Source organism: Oryctolagus cuniculus, chromosome 1, assembly GCF_964237555.1.
Source record: "Oryctolagus cuniculus chromosome 1, mOryCun1.1, whole genome shotgun sequence".
NCBI lineage: Eukaryota > Metazoa > Chordata > Mammalia > Lagomorpha > Leporidae > Oryctolagus > Oryctolagus cuniculus.
Window position 1 is genome coordinate 38,896,238 of NC_091432.1, and position 16,803 is coordinate 38,913,040.

The window sequence follows — 16,803 nt, forward strand, 5'->3', positions numbered from 1 at the left end:
GGAAAGGAAAGGAAAGGAAAGGAAAGGAAAGGAAAGGAAAGGAAAGGAAAGGAAAGGAAAGGAAAGGAAGAAGGAAGAAGGAAGAAGGAAGAAGGAAGAAGGAAGAAGGAAGAAGGAAGAAGGAAGAAGGAAGAAGGAAGAAGGAAGAAGGAAGAAGGAAGAAGGAAGAAGGAAGAAGGAAGAAGGAAGAAGGAAGAAGGAAGAAGGAAGAAGGAAGAAGGAAGAAGGAAGAAGGAAGAAGGAAGAAGGAAGAAGGAAGACGGACAAGCATGCATGACTGCCTTTCATTAAATATCTGCTGGACACTGAGCCTAATGCTTATAAGCGCTCAGCAAGACAGGTGTTATCCCACTTGTACAAAGTCAGAAACCAAATTGTCATTTTTTCAGTGATTCCTGCTAAATCCCAAGTTTATTTTCAAAAGCCATACATTTTCTTGATAACCATGTTGCTCTGCTAGCTACGTTTATTTTTTTTTTTTTACATTTCTGTGTGATTAGATTTTTCTTTTGTATGCTAAATCCATATGTCATTAAATGAGTTTAACCAGTGGCTTATGTCAATATTGAATTAGATGTCTTCAAGTGGTCATCTTTTTCCCAGTGTACAAAGCTGTTATCCATTAAATTGTATGGGTACAGTGAAATATTCTGTTGGCTTACTTTGTATCACAAAATTACAAATAAGTAGATTGTAGCAAATCCTAAAAATCTTAAGCTATAAATGGAATAGTAAATAGCAATTTAAGTGAATTATAACCATAGCACAAAACTTTTTAAAAATAAGGCATTTTTATAACCATTTAAGAATGGTGGATGGGAGGTAGGCATCCAGTATTCGCTACTGGAGCGCCTGGGTTTGAGGCCTGTTCTATTTTTTTTTTTTTAAGATCTATTTATTAGAAAGGCAGAGTAACACAGGGAGAGACAGAGAGTGACACAGAGTGGAGAGACAGAGAAAAAGAGATGTTCCATTTGCTGGTTCACTTCCCAAATGGCTGCAATGGCTGGAGCTCAGCCATGCAGAAGCCAGGATTCTGGAACTCCATCCAAATCTCCCAGGTGGGTGGCAGGGGCCCTAATACTTGGGCTGGTATCTGCTTCTACCCCAGTCAACATTAGCAGGGAGCTGGACTGGAAGCAGAGTAGCTGGGATTTGAAACGGTGCTCTGATATGGGATGTCAGCATCTCAGTAGCCTTAACCTGCTGCACCACAGTGCTAGTCCCTCAGTTCTGCTTCGATTCCAGCCTTTTGCTAATGCACAACCTGTGAGGCAGCAGTGATTTCCAAGTACGTGGGTCCCTGCTATCCATCTGAGAGACCTGGCTTGAGTTCCCAGCTCCTGTCTTCAGCCTGGTGCAGCCCCAGTTATTGTAGGCAATTGTGAAGTGAATCACCAGATGGGATGTGTCTCAGATAGCATACCTCTCTCTCTTTTTCATATAATAATAGGAATGATGGAAGAAACTGAAGAAAGAAATGACAGTGCAAAAGTTGGAAGAAGAAAGATACTGGCTGTGATATTCATTTCAGTAAAATAAGCAAGATTTCTGAGTCATCTCAATGGGTAGAAACTATGAAATTCATGAATGCATGTATTCTGTTTGCACACACTGATGCAGTACCTGAAGCACTGGACAGTGTTCTTAGGATGCAGCAGTAAATGAGTCAAAGTTCTGCTGATGGGGCTGGCACTGTGGCGTAATGGGTAAAGCCACCGCCTGCAGTGTCGGCATCCCATGTGGGCGCAGGTTCAAGTCCTGGCTGCTCCACTTCCAATCCAGCTCTCTGCTATGGCCTGAGAAGGTGGTGGAGGATGGCCCAAGTGCTTGGGCCCCTGCACCTGTGTGGGAGATCCAGAGGAGTCTCCTGGATCCTGGCTTTGGATTGGTGTGGCTCCAGCCATTGCAGCCATCTGGGGAGTGAACCAGCAGATGGGGGATTCTCTCTCTCTCTCTCTCTCTTTCTCTGTCTTTCCTTCTCTCTATGTGTAACTCTTTCAAATAAATAAATATTTTTTAAAAAAAGTTTGCTGATAAGGAGCTCATGTTCTAGTGAGAGAGAAACAGAAAGCAGGTAGTGTAATTTTAGGTGGTGATGTGTTAGGAAGTACAGCAGGGTGGGAGGCTAAAGAGCTATAAGGAAATGAGACTCAGGGACATTTAGTCACATGTTAAGAGTCACATGCAGTGATACCACAGTCCCTTTTCACACTGGGCTGTGTCTGGGGTGGGCTCAGGAATTTGAGCAACCAGCTTGTGGTTTCTGTCAGAACCTTCATATGGCACCAACTGGACCTCCCATTGTGCTTGCAATTGCAAAGTCCTAGCCTTTCTTCCTTTCTTCCTTTCTTCCTTTCTTCCTTTCTTCCTTTCTTCCTTTCTTCCTTTCTTCCTTTCTTCCTTTCTTCCTTTCTTCCTTTCTTCCTTTCTTCCTTTCTTTCTTTCTTTCTTTCTTTCTTTCTTTCTTTCTTTCTTTCTTTCTTTCTTTCTTTCTTTCTTTCTTTCTTTCTTTCTTTCTTTCTTTCTTTCTTTCTTTCTTTCTTTCTTTCTTTCTTTCTTTCTTTCTTTCTTTCTTTCTTTCTTTCTTTCTTTCTTTCTTTCTTTCTTTCTTTCTTTCTTTCTTTCTTTCTTTCTTTCTTTCTTTCTTTCTTTCTTTCTTTCTTTCTTTCTTTCTTTCTTTCTTTCTTTCTTTCTTTCTTTCTTTCTTTCTTTCTTTCTTTCTTTCTTTCTTTCTTTCTTTCTTTCTTTCTTTCTTTCTTTCTTTCTTTCTTTCTTTCTTTCTTTCTTTCTTTCTTTCTTTCTTTCTTTCTTTCTTTCTTTCTTTCTTTCTTTCTTTCTTTCTTTCTTTCTTTTTTAACAGGCAGAGTGGACAGTGAGAGAGAGAGACAGAAAGGTCTTCCTTTGCCGTTGGTTCACCCTCCAATGGCCGCCGCGGCCGGCGCGCTGCAGCCGGCGCACCGCGCTGATCCGATGGCAGGAGCCAGGTGCTTCTCCTGGTCTCCCATGGGGTGCAGGGCCCAAGCACTTGGGCCATCCTCCACTGTACTCCCTGGCCACAGCAGAGAGCTGTCCTGGAAGAGGGGCAACCGGGACAGAATCCGGCACCCTGTCCGGGACTAGAACCTGGGGTGCCGACGCCGCAGGTGGAGGGTTAGCCTAGTGAGCTGCAGCACCGGCCTAATGATCCCTTTCTAACATCCTTAATACTTTCCCTGGCTCCCCATCCCAATTAGAGTAAAAACCTAAGCTACTTACTATGGCTACTCACTATGGCCACCAAGCCTGCTTAACCCTGCTGGTGGCTCCCTCTGCAGCCTTCCCGAGGATCTCCCCACCTCTAGTCTCCAACAGGACAGACCTTCACACTTGCTCTGCCGGAAATCTCCTTCAGCTACTGCTGCTGCTGAGTAGTTGTCAGTGCGGTCTGTTTGCTCTGTCCCTAAGACCATAAACTTCCTGAGGGTCCACTGCTGTATACTCAGAGCTGAGACCTCTGCCCGGCACATAGTGGACAACATTTGTCGAGGGAATAAAATGCAGGGGTGCTGTGTTAGACAGGGCAAGGAAGGTGTCTGAGGAGATGACATTTGAAGAGTCCTGAAAATGAAAATTTACAAAGTAAAACCATGTATTGGGGTGGACCTTGTGCTATAGTGGGTTAAGTCAATGCTTGGGATGCCTGCATCCTATGTCAGAGTACCTGGTTCAAGTCCCAATTATTCCATATTTTCTGATTCAGCCTTCTGCTAATGCATTTGTCACTGACACTCATGTGGGAGATCCAGATGGAGTTCCTTGCTCCTGGCATTGGTCTGGTGCAGTTCTGGCTATTGCAGGCACTTGGGGTATGAAGAAGTAAGTGGAAGATCTCTATTTGTCTCCTTTATCTGTCACTCTGCCTTTCAAATAATGCATCTTTTTAAAAATACATTTTGTTGGCCGGCGCTGCAGCTCAATAGACTAATCCTCCACCTGCGGCGCCGGTACCCCGGGTTCTAGTCCCGGTCGGGGCGCCGGATTCTGTCCCGGTTGCCCCCCTTCCAGACCAGCTCTCTGCTGTGGCCCGGGAGTGCAGTGGAGGATGGCCCAAGTACTTGGGCCCTGCACCCCATGGGAGACCAGGAGGAAGCACCTGGCTCCTGGCTTCAGATCAGTGCGGTGCGCCGGCCGCAGCGTGCCAGCCACAGTGGCCATTGGAGGGTGAACCAACGGAAACAAGGAAGATCTTTCTCTCTGTCTCTCTCTGTCCACTCTGCCTGTCAAAAAAATTTTTTGTTTTTATTTATTTCAAAAGAATGACATAGAGAGAGGGAGACATAGAAAGAGAGTTCTTCCATATATGGATTCAACCCCCAAATACCCCAACCATGGCCAAAGCCATGAGCCAGGAATTCTATTCAGGTCTCCCCCATAGGTGGCAGAGTCCAGATACTTAGGCCATCTTCTGCTGCCTTCCCAAACACATTAGCAAACAGCTACATTGGAAGCAGAGTAGCAGGGACTTGGACAGGTGCTCTGATAATGGCATGCCAATGTCACAGGCAGTGGGTTAACCCGCTGTGCCACAACACAGCCCTCAAGATTTTAAAACCTCAAATATGTGATTATTTTAATATGAATATTTTTCTTTTAAAGAGAAAAGAAAGTAGCAACACAGATACTGCCCCCCACCACCACCACCTGTAAATACATAGCTTCTCAGATAGACTGCACAGGTAACCTTTTTCTCCTACTTTTTATATTCTACCACAAGGTGGCGCCAAAGTGCTTTTGTTTCTATTTTAGAATTTTCTATTCGTGTTGCTGAAGATCAGGCCTAAGTTTAACAATGCCCTTGCTACCCATGGCAGAGACCTGCATTGAGTTCTGGATTCCTGGCTTCAGCCTGGCCCAGTCCCTGCTCTTGCAGGCCTTTGGGGAGTGAACCATCAGATGGAAGCTCACTATATCTCTATATCTCTATCTGAATCTCTGTATCTTTCTCTTCTCTCTGCCTATAAAACAAATGCAAAAATAAGTAACTGATCTTTTTTAAGAAAAAAATTACACTTGAAAGTGTTTTATAAAATTCAAAGCTTTGGGAGCCTGTGCTATGGTGCAGCAGGTTAAGCCGCCATCTACAGTACTGGCATCCTATATGGGTGCCAGTTAGAGTCCTGGCTGCTCCACTTGCCATCCAGCTTCCTGCTAATGTGCCTGGAAAGCAGCAGAGGATAACCCAAGTGTTTGTGCCCCTGTACCCATGTAGGAGACCCAGATGAATCTCCTGACTCCTGACTTCAGCCTGCCCAGCCCTGGCCATTGCAGCCATTTGAGGAGTGACCCAACGGATGGGAGCTCTTTCTCTGCCATTCTCTCTCTCTCTCTCTCTCTCTCTCTCTCTCTCTCTCTGGTGTGTGTGTATGTGTTGTCTACCTCTCTGTCTGCAATGCTTCAAAAAAAATCAAAGCTTTGTAATAGAGAATCAACTCTTCCCAAATATATCCTAAATGAAAACAAAATAAACTAACTTAAATATTAGACTATATGAATGCATATCATTCAACATAAAGGTTGGGAGTATCGTTTTTGGTCCTTCTATCAAATATGTACAACTTAGTTGAATGGAAATTTTCTTTGGCTTTACCTTAGTTGTCATCAATCAAGCTCAAAGAGGGTGTTGAAGAAAAAGGATTTCAGAGGGGCTTTGGCAACTTCTTTTAAGTGAGTCAAAAACCATCTGAGTCACTGAGATTAGCCTTCTTTGTGTGACACTAAATGTATTTTCATATGACACAAAAATCTGCTCTCTTTTCCATGAAAATTAAAATAAAAAGTAAACCAAGATAGAGTAGAAAGAGCAACTGACCTACATATAAGCTCCAGTTCTGTTAGTAACTAGGTATATTGCCTTGAGTAATTTAGTTATCCTCAGAGGGTCTGCTATCTCACTATTAAATTAGGAGGTTTCACACATGCTGCCCAAAGTTCTCTGTATTTCTGAGGATTTATGAAGCGTCAAGAGAAAGAATTTGGCACAACATGGGATAGAACTTTCTAACAGCCAGAACTACCCAAAGATGGACTCTCCCACCTGTACAGATATGAAAATGCTAACCCTAGAGGTATCCAAGAATAGCAGGATGCTGTTTAGCATTCTGAAGCCTCAGCAAGGTGATTGAACGAGTGTTGAGTTCCTTTCTGACTCTGAATTTCCAGATTCCATAAGGCAAATGGAATTGTAGCTGCTTGAAGGCAGGGTTCCTCGGCATACCTTATATCCTGAGGCTTCCATGAAAATGCACATCTCAAATCTGGCTGTGGAAAGAATAATAGACAATCCTATTGCTAAAGCCACACTTCCTACAGGCAGCTTCCAGCCAGTGACTGCACAACTGAGGGCCTTTAACAGGCTTGTTCCTGTGAGCCACGGGACTCCTGATAGATGATTTTGTCTTGAGCACTCCTCACTGAACTATTCTATAATTTCACAGCAGTCCATAATGCACCTTTCTTAGTCTTCAGGCTAAGACCCTCTCCTCCCTTCTGTCCCTCACCTGTGGCTACACCTGTATTTCAGTCTCATGGCTCTGCCAGCCTCCCTCTGTTCCTCCACCATGCCTCTCACAAGCATTCCCACTAATGAATCTCGTTCATGAAGCATCCTGTATCATTGCTTCTTAGAAGATCCAAATGCGCACACTCCTGTAGCAGAGTTATAAGTTTGGGGGTGAGGGGACCACATCAGAATTAGGAATTTCTTAAACATTCAGAATCCATCCACCAAGTCCTTCTGAAACCTACCATAACAGAATCAATGGGTCGAACCCTGACATTTCTACTTTTAAATTCCTCCCTGGGTGACTTCCATGAAACCAGCCTTGCATTAATCCAAACGTTTTAGTTTCTAGTAGAGGAGAATCTGAGGAATAGGTGCATTTTTTTGAGATTTATTTATTTTATTTGAAAGAGAGAGAGATCATCCATCCACTGGTTCACTCCAGAGATGGCTACAACAGGCAATGCTGGGGCCAGACCAAAGCCTGCAACTTCTTCCAGGTCTCCTATGTGGGTGGCAGAGGCCCAAGCACTTGGGGCATCTTCTGCTGCTTTCCCAGGCCATTAGCAAGGAACTGCATTGGAAATTGAGCAGCCAGGACATGAACCAGTGACGTCACAGGCAGCGGCTTTACCCACTATGCCACAATGCCAGCCCTTTAGGTGCATATTAAATATTCTTTGAAAAAAGATCTAAAAAAATGTTGAAAAGGTTGACAAAGTTGTGTTCTTTTAAAATAAAAGGAGCAGGGTGTGCATTTGGCACAGTGCTTAAGTCACTACTTGGGATGCCTGCATCCCATATCAAAGTACCTGGGTGCAAGTCCCAGCTCTACTCTCTATTCCTACTTTCAGTGAGTGTGCACCCTGGTGCAAGGCAGGTGATGGTTCAAGTACTTGGGTCCCTGTCACCCATTTGGGAGACCCAGGTAGGGGGAGAGTTTAATAAACAGCATTTTTAGCATCTTCCTAAATATCTAACCAAATGGCCACAACTTCCCAAATGGCCAGGCCCGGGCCAGGCAAATCACAGGAGCCTGGAACTCCATCCAGGTCTCCCACAATAGCTATTTGGGCAGGATGCCTGTAGGCCCTCATCCTCTCCCTTCCCAGGTACATTAGTAGGACTCCAAAGGGTGCTATACTTTGGGATGCAGGCATCCCATGTGGCAGCTTAACGCATAGCACCACAACACCTGCCCCATTTATTGTATTTAAACTCAGTAGGTATTTCTCCCAAGTTGTGTTATTATATCAGGTAAATAATATTTGGAGTGTTTTATAAAGGGCAAGGTAAACTCTTAAGTGACCAGGACTCCTCTGAGCCATTTATTTGAGGAAAGAGGAGACAGTTTTAAGCTTATAATAGGCTCTTGTTTGCCCATTCTTGCACTAGACTCTTCACCAGGAGTTCACTAGGAAGACCAGAATTTTGAAAGTGCTTTATCTTAACTTACAAGAAAAGATGGCCACCATTGATGAGTCTCCCTGTGAATTTTACATAACCCTATGAGTGTTTTCAAAAATAATCAGATTTCAACAAAATTGTAAAAAGAGGGAAAAAAAGTATTGCCATACTATGGCTGATGGGCAGAACTAGTCCAACACCTGTTTTTATTGAGACTCCTTGGAATACAGCCACATCTATTTGTTTCTGTATTACATATGGTTGCTTTCATGCTACAATGGCAGAGTTAAATGATTGCAACAGAGGCCATATGGTTCCACAAAGCTTGAAATATTTACTACCTGGCCTTTACCAGAAAAAGTTTTTTGACCCCTTTATAGAACAATTAAAGCAAATATGAACAATCCAAAAGAAAATAAACAAGTTAAGGAAATGAATAGACAACACATAGCAGAACACACTGGAATGTGCAATAAACACATGAGAAGATGCAGTTGTAGTCAGGGAAATTCAAATTGAAGCCACACTGAGATTGCATTTTGTATACATTAGGTCCACAAATATTTAAGTCTAACAGTATGAGGTATTGGTAAGATTTTTATTTTTTTGCGGAGGGACACATAAATAAGTGCAGTCACTTTTCTGAGCAACTTGGCCAACATCGAATGATGATGAGTGTACACAATCTGTGAGTCAACACTTTCATTCCTGGGCAAGCACATGCAGGTTTATAAAGCAAATAGGCCCATTTTAGAGAAACTCTTACATGTATGAACAAGGCAAGAACAAGCACAGTTGCATTGTTAGAACACAATAGAAATAAACTTAACATTAACCAATAGGATGATTGAGTAAATACTGGGAGTGACGGTTAATTATATGTGTCAACTTGACTGGGGCAAGGAAGCCCAGATATCTGGTAAAATACTACATTTTGGTGAGTGTTCCAGTGTTTCTTGAGATTAGCATTTGAATTTGTAGATTGAATAAAGAAGATGCCCTCATCAGCGTGGGGACATTCATATTCTTCTGCCACAGGACACCAGTGTTCCTGGTTCTTAGGCCTTTAGACCCACATGGGACCTTATACCATTGACTTCCCTGCTTCTCAGGCTTTGGGGTTTGGACTGGAACTAAACCACTGCCTTTCCTGGGACTCTGCCATACAGATGCAGGTAATAGAATTTAGCATCCATAAACACATAAGCCAATTGCTCATGATAAATCTTTAGCTAGCTAGTTATCTATCTATATATGCCTTTGGTTCTGTCCCATGGCAAACTCTAACATACTGGGTGTAATTTAATACTATATAGTAATGAAAATGATTTAATATTGGCCACCTATATCACGACCATGGATAAAGCTCATAGGTTGAATGAACAAAGTTAAAGAACAGGGACTAATATTGTGGCATAGTGGGTAAGTCCTGTTGGCGGTGCCGGCATCCCGTATCAGAATGCTGACTGAGTCCTGTGTGCTCCACTGCTGATCCAGCTTCCTCGTAATGCACCTAGGAAGGCAGCAGGGAATGGCTCAAGTATTTGGGCTCCTTGCTACCCACATGGAAGGTTCAGATGGAGTTCCTGGTTCCTGGCTTCAAACTGACCCAGACCTAGCTATTGTAGCCATTTTGGGGATGAAAGATCTGTCTCTCTCTGCCTTTCAAATGAATAAGTAAATAAAGTCACAGGACAGTCTTGAATGGTATTTTTTATATATGTAAAATAATACTATATATTATTTAGGAATACGTATGAAAATAGGTATGGGAAATAATTATGAAGTAAAGTATTTCTCAGGGAGAGGAAAAAGGAAAACAATATGATTAGGGAGGGGTACAAAAGGAGTTTCAACCACAGTTTCTTGTTTTTTAAATATTTATTTTACTTATTTGAAAGGCAGAGTTAGAGAGGAGAGAGAGAAAGAAACAGAAAGAGATCTTCCACTTACTGGTTCACTCCCCAGATGGCTGCAACAGTATTATTTTTAATGCTAGCACACATAATATAGCAACTATAAGAAACAGGAACACTTTTGGAGACAGCATTGTGTCGTAGCAGGTAAAGCAACTACCTGCGATGCCAGCATCCCACAGGAGCACTGGTGAATCCTGGCTGCTCCACTTAGGATCCAGGTCCCTGCTAATGCACCTGGGAAAGCAGTGGAGGATGACCCAAACACTGTACCCACCTGAGAGACCTGGATGAAGCTCCTGGCTCCTGGCTTTGGCCTGGCCAAGTCCAGACCCTTGAGACATTTGGGGAGCGAACCAGGGGATGGAAGACCTCTCTGTCTCTGCTTCTCTCTGTAACTCTGCCTTTCAAATAAAATAAATCTTAAAAAAAAAAAAAAAAAAAAAAAAACTAACACTTTAGTAGACTTTACATTCTTTCTTCTTTATCTAAGACAACAGTTCCTGATCTTTTGTTTCGCGCAAGCTGCAAATTTGAACCCTCCTTTCTTATAGGAATTCATCTGAAAGACAATAAGGAATTTCTTCAACAAAATTTAGATTTCTCCTTTCTTCAAAATCTGAATCTCTTCTTTACTTAAGTTGCCAGCTATAAGATTTTATTCCTTGAAAGCAAAGAATAAAGTTCTTCACGTGTGGCTCATGAGCCTCCTATATCCTTCTCAGTTGATGTGCAGCAAAATGTTGATTCCTGGCTCTTAGGCAGGCCTACCAAATCAATCTGTATCTTAGATCAAGCTTTACATGAGTTTCTTATGCTCATACCTTGAAAGAAATGAATTATTTGGAAGATGCATAATTACTTACTACAGTTTATACTTGTCAGACAGCAGAAGAGAGTGATATACATAGCAAGCGAAACTGTCGTCTTTCAGTGTTCAAAAAGAAAGATCTTAACAGCATCAGTTAGAGAGAAACTAACTTTGTCTCCTCACTTCACTCACCCATGAAATTTGCTAGGAACTAATAGAAATGACTTAGTGGAAGCCGGTATAAGGAATGCTCCCAGATAAGGAGCAGGGCACCCAGTTGTTCTGTGATAATCGTAGGCAGAGCACACTATCTGAGAGCCCAGATCTCTTATCTGTGGAACCAGAGTGTTGTCCACCTGCCTTCAAGTTCTCTTTCAGAAGAAACTGGAAGTGAAGGCATGTCTTCATCTATTGACTTTCTATCTTGACTCTCTATAAACTTACAGTAGTCATGTGCCCAACCTCACATTATTTTTAAGGTAAACTCCTGAATATGCTGGTGATGGAAATAGTTCTCTTTAAACTCCTAGGTCTGCCTCACCAGATGACTGTCTAGGAGAGTGACATTTTAAAACTTTTCTTGCCGTGTTCATAAAACATGTCTACAATATAGGAAATGCTACTCAAAGGCATAGCAGAACACAGGAAAAGAGGACCCCATAAAGCAATATTTGGGAGAGATAATGACTCTGTGTTTGGTGGGCCACCAGGACTCAAGGTCCAACAAAGCAGAGACCTCTGATAATTACCGAACAACAAGGTTGTCACCGGCTTCTCAAGGGTAAAAACTTAGCGCTCAGTTTTGTTGTCTGGAGAATTTGTCCCTTGCTCAGAAACATCACCTCCTTTGACCCTTGCAACACTCCCGTGTTTAACGATTTTAAAGGAGTCTGCTTTGCATCGTGGATGATTGGTTGCTAAGATTTAGGCTACCAAGTGTACATCGAGATAGGTGTAAAGAACCTGGGGAAGTGCCGTGTTTTAATTTAGGGTATAACTAAGCCCCCAAGCTTTGTGTCAGATGAAGGGAAACGTTTTCCCTCCTCTTCAAAATCTTTTTTCCGTTTGCACAGCTCCCAGTGTCCTCGCCCTTTGGAACAGAGGAGAGTCATTTGAAACTTAACTGAATGCTGCAGGCAAGTTCTACTTTTCAGGTCATCCAATTTAAGAGATCTAATTTCTGCAGAGGGAAGAAAAAGAGGAGGTGGGGGAGGGAAAGAACAGAATCCTTGTCTTCCGATCTTCCTACCTTCAATCCACAACCTGCCACGCAAATCGAGCCAACTCAGGGATTTTTGCCTTCAACCACTACCACCACCACTACCTTGTCACTCACGCCCGAGACACACGCCCCTCTGGTCCCACTCTCGGCCAATGGCGGCTCCCCTCCCTGCATAGTAATGAGCTCGAGACCTTCCCGGGCCAATGGCGCTCCGGGAGAAGGGTTAGTTTTGCATGTACCTAAATGATTTGCATAACCCAGCGGCCGGGGGCTTGGGAACCGGAGCGTGCAACCCTAGAAGGGAAAAGGACGGGAAGAGCTGGAGCCGCGGCGGGGAGAGAGCGAGAAGAGTCTGGGTGTTTGTACGCGAGCCGAGGCGGGGGCTGGGACGAGGGGCCGGCATGGCTGAAGGCTGCGCTCCGCAACCTTGAAGAGCGGCAAGGCCGGGGCAAGCAGGCGGGTGCGATGGCAGCGCGCGGCCCCCGCAGCTGCGCCGGGCCGGGCGGGCTGGCCTGAGCCGCCAGAGGAGCGGGGCTGCCTCTGCGCTTCCATGGAGCAGCGGGAAGGGCGAAACTCCGGAGCGCCGCGTCCCTGCGCTGCTGCGGCTGGCTGGTGAAGGCGCCGAGCCCGCGCGAATTGCCGAGGGAGAGAGCCCCCGCGCCAGCCCGCAGGCCGGCTGCCCGGGAGCGCCGGGGGGGCGTCGGAGGGCGGCCGAGCGAGCGGCGCCCGGGAGAGGCCGGCGCGGGAGGCGGCTGCAGCAATGCCGGGCCCGCTGGGGCTGCTCTGCTTCCTCGCCCTGGGGCTGCTCGGCTCGGCCGGGCCCAGCGGCGCGGCGCCGCCTCTCTGCGCGGCGCCCTGCAGCTGCGACGGCGACCGTCGGGTGGACTGCTCCGGGAAGGGGCTGACGGCCGTGCCCGAGGGGCTCAGCGCCTTCACCCAAGCGCTGTGAGTGCGGGCGACTGGGGCGCGAGAGGGAGGCTTTGCGGGGGCCGCTGCGGGATCCGGGCCGGCCGTGCCTGTCTGCCAACCCCCAGCGCCCTAGGGACTGGGGGGCGCCGCCACCTGTGTGGGGGTGCTGGCCACTCTCTCCAGTTCTGCGTGCGTGCTTTCCAAACTTTGCGGGTGCGGTGCGAGCCGCGAGCAGCTCTCTTGCCCAGCCTTTTCCGGCTCAGTCAGCCCCCCTACACACACACACACACACACACACACACACACACACACACACACACACACACACACACCCCACACTCAGGTGTGTCTGGGGCCAAGGCGGCATCTGGAGACGCTTGTCCCTGGCAACCTGCTCTCGCGGGTTCCTGCTCAGCAGGGTAGGTCTCGCCACTGGTGGGGGGCCAGGGCGCCGAGAACTTGGCCTGAGTGCACACCGAGGCACGTTTTCTGGGGACTCACCTGGGGACTCCCGGGCTCCGGCACGTGTGGAGAAAAAAACACCTGCATCGCAGTCCGCGCCAGTCTCCTTTCAGTTTGGCCCCATCCACGGAGTGCGACCTGGCACCTCGGCCCGGCTCCACTCCCGGGCTCACCCACAAAGATCCAGGGTTCTGGAGCACGCAGGGAGGCCAGGAGCCAAGAACGGGGAAATGACAGGCTTGTGCTGGTGAAAATACGCCTGTCCCCAGAGAGGCCTGTCCGAAGGAATGCTGACCCCAGGTGCAGGGTGTTGGGAGAGAAAGCCCGGGAGCATGTGTTCAGCCGCTGCGCGCACTGCAGGCGCCAGGTTTCTGCTGCACCCAACCAGCAAAAACTTCTCTGAAGCTGCTTGTGTTCCGGGGAGTCACTCAAAAGGCTCGGCCACTCGAGTGCTCCCTCCTCCAACGGGAACCTGAGCGCTTAGAGGTTTCCCTCCGAAAAGAATCTGACATAGGTGCTGGAGGTGGTGTTGGCAGATGCCGCCGATAGAGGAAGAATAGGGTGAGGGAGTGCAGGGCTTGTGTGCTCTTGTTCTTGTGTTGTGTGGCCAGTGCAGCGATTACATCAGGAGCTGGGACAGGACTGTTTGCAAGAGGAAGGGAGTCAGGGAGGCCCATGGGTAAAGGGAATTTCCTTTTCCCTTATTGCTACCGAAAGGGACCTCTTAGAAATAGACAGTCTCATTAAAAGCAGTAACAGCCCTGTGAAGAAATCCTTTCTATGCAGGCCAGGCTGTAGCTCCAGGTGGGTGGTGGCCAGGTGTTCTGCTTGCCCTCCCCGGGTGGCATTTTAGGCAGCATGGAGGCCTGTGGCCTTGGAATCTGTTTCGGTCCCCCCCTTCAGGTGTTAGGCATTTGAAGCCATTTTCCTTCAGCATGGTGAACTTTAACTTTCTCTCTCTCTCTCTCTCTCTCTCACACACACACACACACACACACACACACGTTAGCTTTGCAGTAAAGAGCATTTTGTTCACAAAGGGTCATTAAGTGACAATGAGGTGAGGGACTAGAAGATAGAGCCCCCCCACCTCAAAATCTTCTAGAAACATTTAGGGAATTGGTGCCAAGAGAGAGAGGTGCCTTTACCTGAACCTCTTTCAAGGCTCTCATATAATAGAGAAGCAGGATTTGAGTGTTTTGACTAGTGAGACCTTGTTTAGCAGCTTCCTTGAAATTTAGTAAACAGACTTACCTTGCCATATGAGGAAAAGAGCTTTCTTTATATTAGTACCTAAAACTGCAAAGAAATAGCACATTTTTGTGAGTGCATGCTCCTCCCTCTAGAGCACCAAGACAACTTCCTATGAGAACTCAGAAAGGGAGTGCTGTGCTGTATCTCCAACTCTGAGCTTCACGAAAGTTACTGCGAACAGATAGACACCAGTCCAGATGAGATTGCCTAGACCAGCATCAAGGCAGGCGGCACTTCCTGAGTTGCAGTGGTGAGCAAATGCGCTGTTTTCTTTGATTTGTGACCCAGAGGTAGCATGACAGTACATACCAGCCACTCCTTACTTCATCCTAATACTCCTCATCTCACCCTCAAAAGTATAAATTCCATGAGCAGCCTGCTTAAGAGTTTTCAAGGGCTGTCTGCTTGTATTTTACTCATGAGGAAACCAGTTAGTGTAGTGATTCTCCAAGCCGTGTCTGAGAAGGGGCAGGTGCTGCAGGTGTGCACACTCCAGTGGATCTTACACGATAGCTTGGCACCACCTGGAGTCTCTTTCCAAGGACGTCCAGGCTGCTCTTCCATCACAGCTGTAGTGAGTGAGCCACTGATACCAAGAAACTAATTCTCTGAGCCCTAACTTTTGATTCCCTGGTCTTCATTTCTGCAGCATATGCACCAAAGCGTGTTTAGTTAACCATAAAATTCAACATAAAAATAGAAATTAAAAAGTCAAAACTATAATTATTAATCTAAGTTCCTTATGCATCAAGGACTTGTTCATTGGTAGCACTTTCACTTCTCCATCCTACGTTGGATACCTGGGACTAACAGAGAACAGGGATTTTATTTTACGCAATTTGGAGTCCACACAGCTAGTACCCAGCAGGCATTTACAAAGCTGGAGTGAGTGAGTAAGTACGTAAGGCTTTACACTGAGGAGCAGAACTGGGATTTGGAACTCAGACACCATTCCCATGAAGGGCTGTCAAATCCAGCCTCCTCAGCACTCAGCCTTTTGTCCAGATTTGAGAAGGCCTCAGAGAGAGGGATACCTGCTTCTCCTTTAGGCTCGTTTAAACTTGTTCAGTCTAACCGTGCCTGTTACCTGCTGAAAGCTGCCTTCCCTGAGTCTGGGGACAGACTCAGATGTAATCCTCAGTGTTCTTGATGGGATTCCCACATTCACACCATTTGCTGCACCTGTAGGAATTATCTATGTTTTTGAACAGCAGTTTTCAATCTTATGTCACAATACACTGGCTTCTCACAGTTTACCCTGAGATGTGTGCTAGAAGGTAATCTTACTAAATCTAGGATTCCAACATTTATTTTAACAAAGGGGTTTGAAGTTATGCCTATGTTAAGAGGTACCAGTTACATTAATCAGTTATATTCCAAGATTAGGGGAGAAAGAGATGAAGTCACAGTGGTGATGGGGAGGAGATTGTGTGTTGTCCTTTGGTGTAACCAACGATACACCTGTGAAGGTTGAGATCCATAGACCTGGAGCACAAATTTTCACATCCTAGATATCCTTCGTGCCTAGTTCTAAGATTATAAAAGCTATTTCTGTGCCTTCATGAAGAGAGTAGTGGATCTGAGCCCTTAATGATAGTCCTTACCATGGCACTGAGTAATTGTGTGGCCTTGGGCAAGTCATTCCACTTTTGTGTTTGTGTGACAATTTCCTTATCTGAAAACTGAAACAATTGAATTCCGCTAGATTATCTCTAAGCTTGCCTTTTGCTTTCAGAAGTTCTCTGATTTTCTAATTCTCACGCAATTTTAGGATGACAGGTGATGATAATGTTGAGATCCTCTCATTAAAAGATCCCAGGAGAAGCAGAATCTTCTTTCAGTTGAAGTTACACAAGCCGGATTTTTACCACTCACTTGCAGGCGTCCTTCTTTGTGTTTAGAAGTGTGTGTTAGGAAATTTGCCATGGAGACTTGTTGCAGAATGCATGACTAGCTAAGGCGCTTTGCTAGGGTAGAATAGCCTTGCTTGTTTCCTGTGGGTATGGCTTAATGCTTGGAAAATAAAATCACTCTGTTTCAGTAATTTGGATACTGTACAAAAAGTTACCCAACATCCTCACTTCCACACGTAATTAGTCATAATCTCTCAAACCTTCACGGTGTGTGTATACTGTAGAGGAGCAGGTTATTGAACTTTTTATATAGGATTGATGATTACCTGGAAGGCCTTGAGGTGTTTTTTTCAAGAATCTGTTGCTTTTTCTTTTGGAAACGTCATCTCAGCTTCTCTAAGGTGTGTTTTCTCAGTATACCCTTCTCT

General features: G+C 45.6%; 1 protein-coding gene and 1 long non-coding RNA gene across 5 annotated transcripts in view; one reads left to right on the forward strand and one right to left on the reverse strand.

The window, feature by feature from the left end:
- LOC103351120 (uncharacterized) overlaps positions 1-15,383 on the reverse strand; it is a 222,632-nt gene extending 207,249 nt beyond the window's left edge. Inside the window, exon 1 of the long non-coding RNA XR_011387953.1 lies at positions 13,308-15,383. This is a non-coding gene — a long non-coding RNA (uncharacterized lncRNA). The remainder of the gene's footprint in view (positions 1-13,307) is intronic.
- Positions 12,137-16,803, forward strand: part of LGR4 (leucine rich repeat containing G protein-coupled receptor 4) — a 121,425-nt gene continuing 116,758 nt past the window's right edge. For 2 of the 4 annotated variants that reach the window (XM_070072127.1, XM_070072134.1), the window contains exon 1: positions 15,383-16,776. In XM_070072127.1, coding sequence (XP_069928228.1) covers positions 16,694-16,776 — 83 coding nt within the window. In that variant the 5' untranslated portion in view covers positions 15,383-16,693. Of the gene's footprint in view, positions 12,843-15,382; positions 16,777-16,803 lie in introns of those variants that run through there. The other 2 variants (XM_017345627.3, XM_002709023.5) reach the window with 2 other exon arrangements.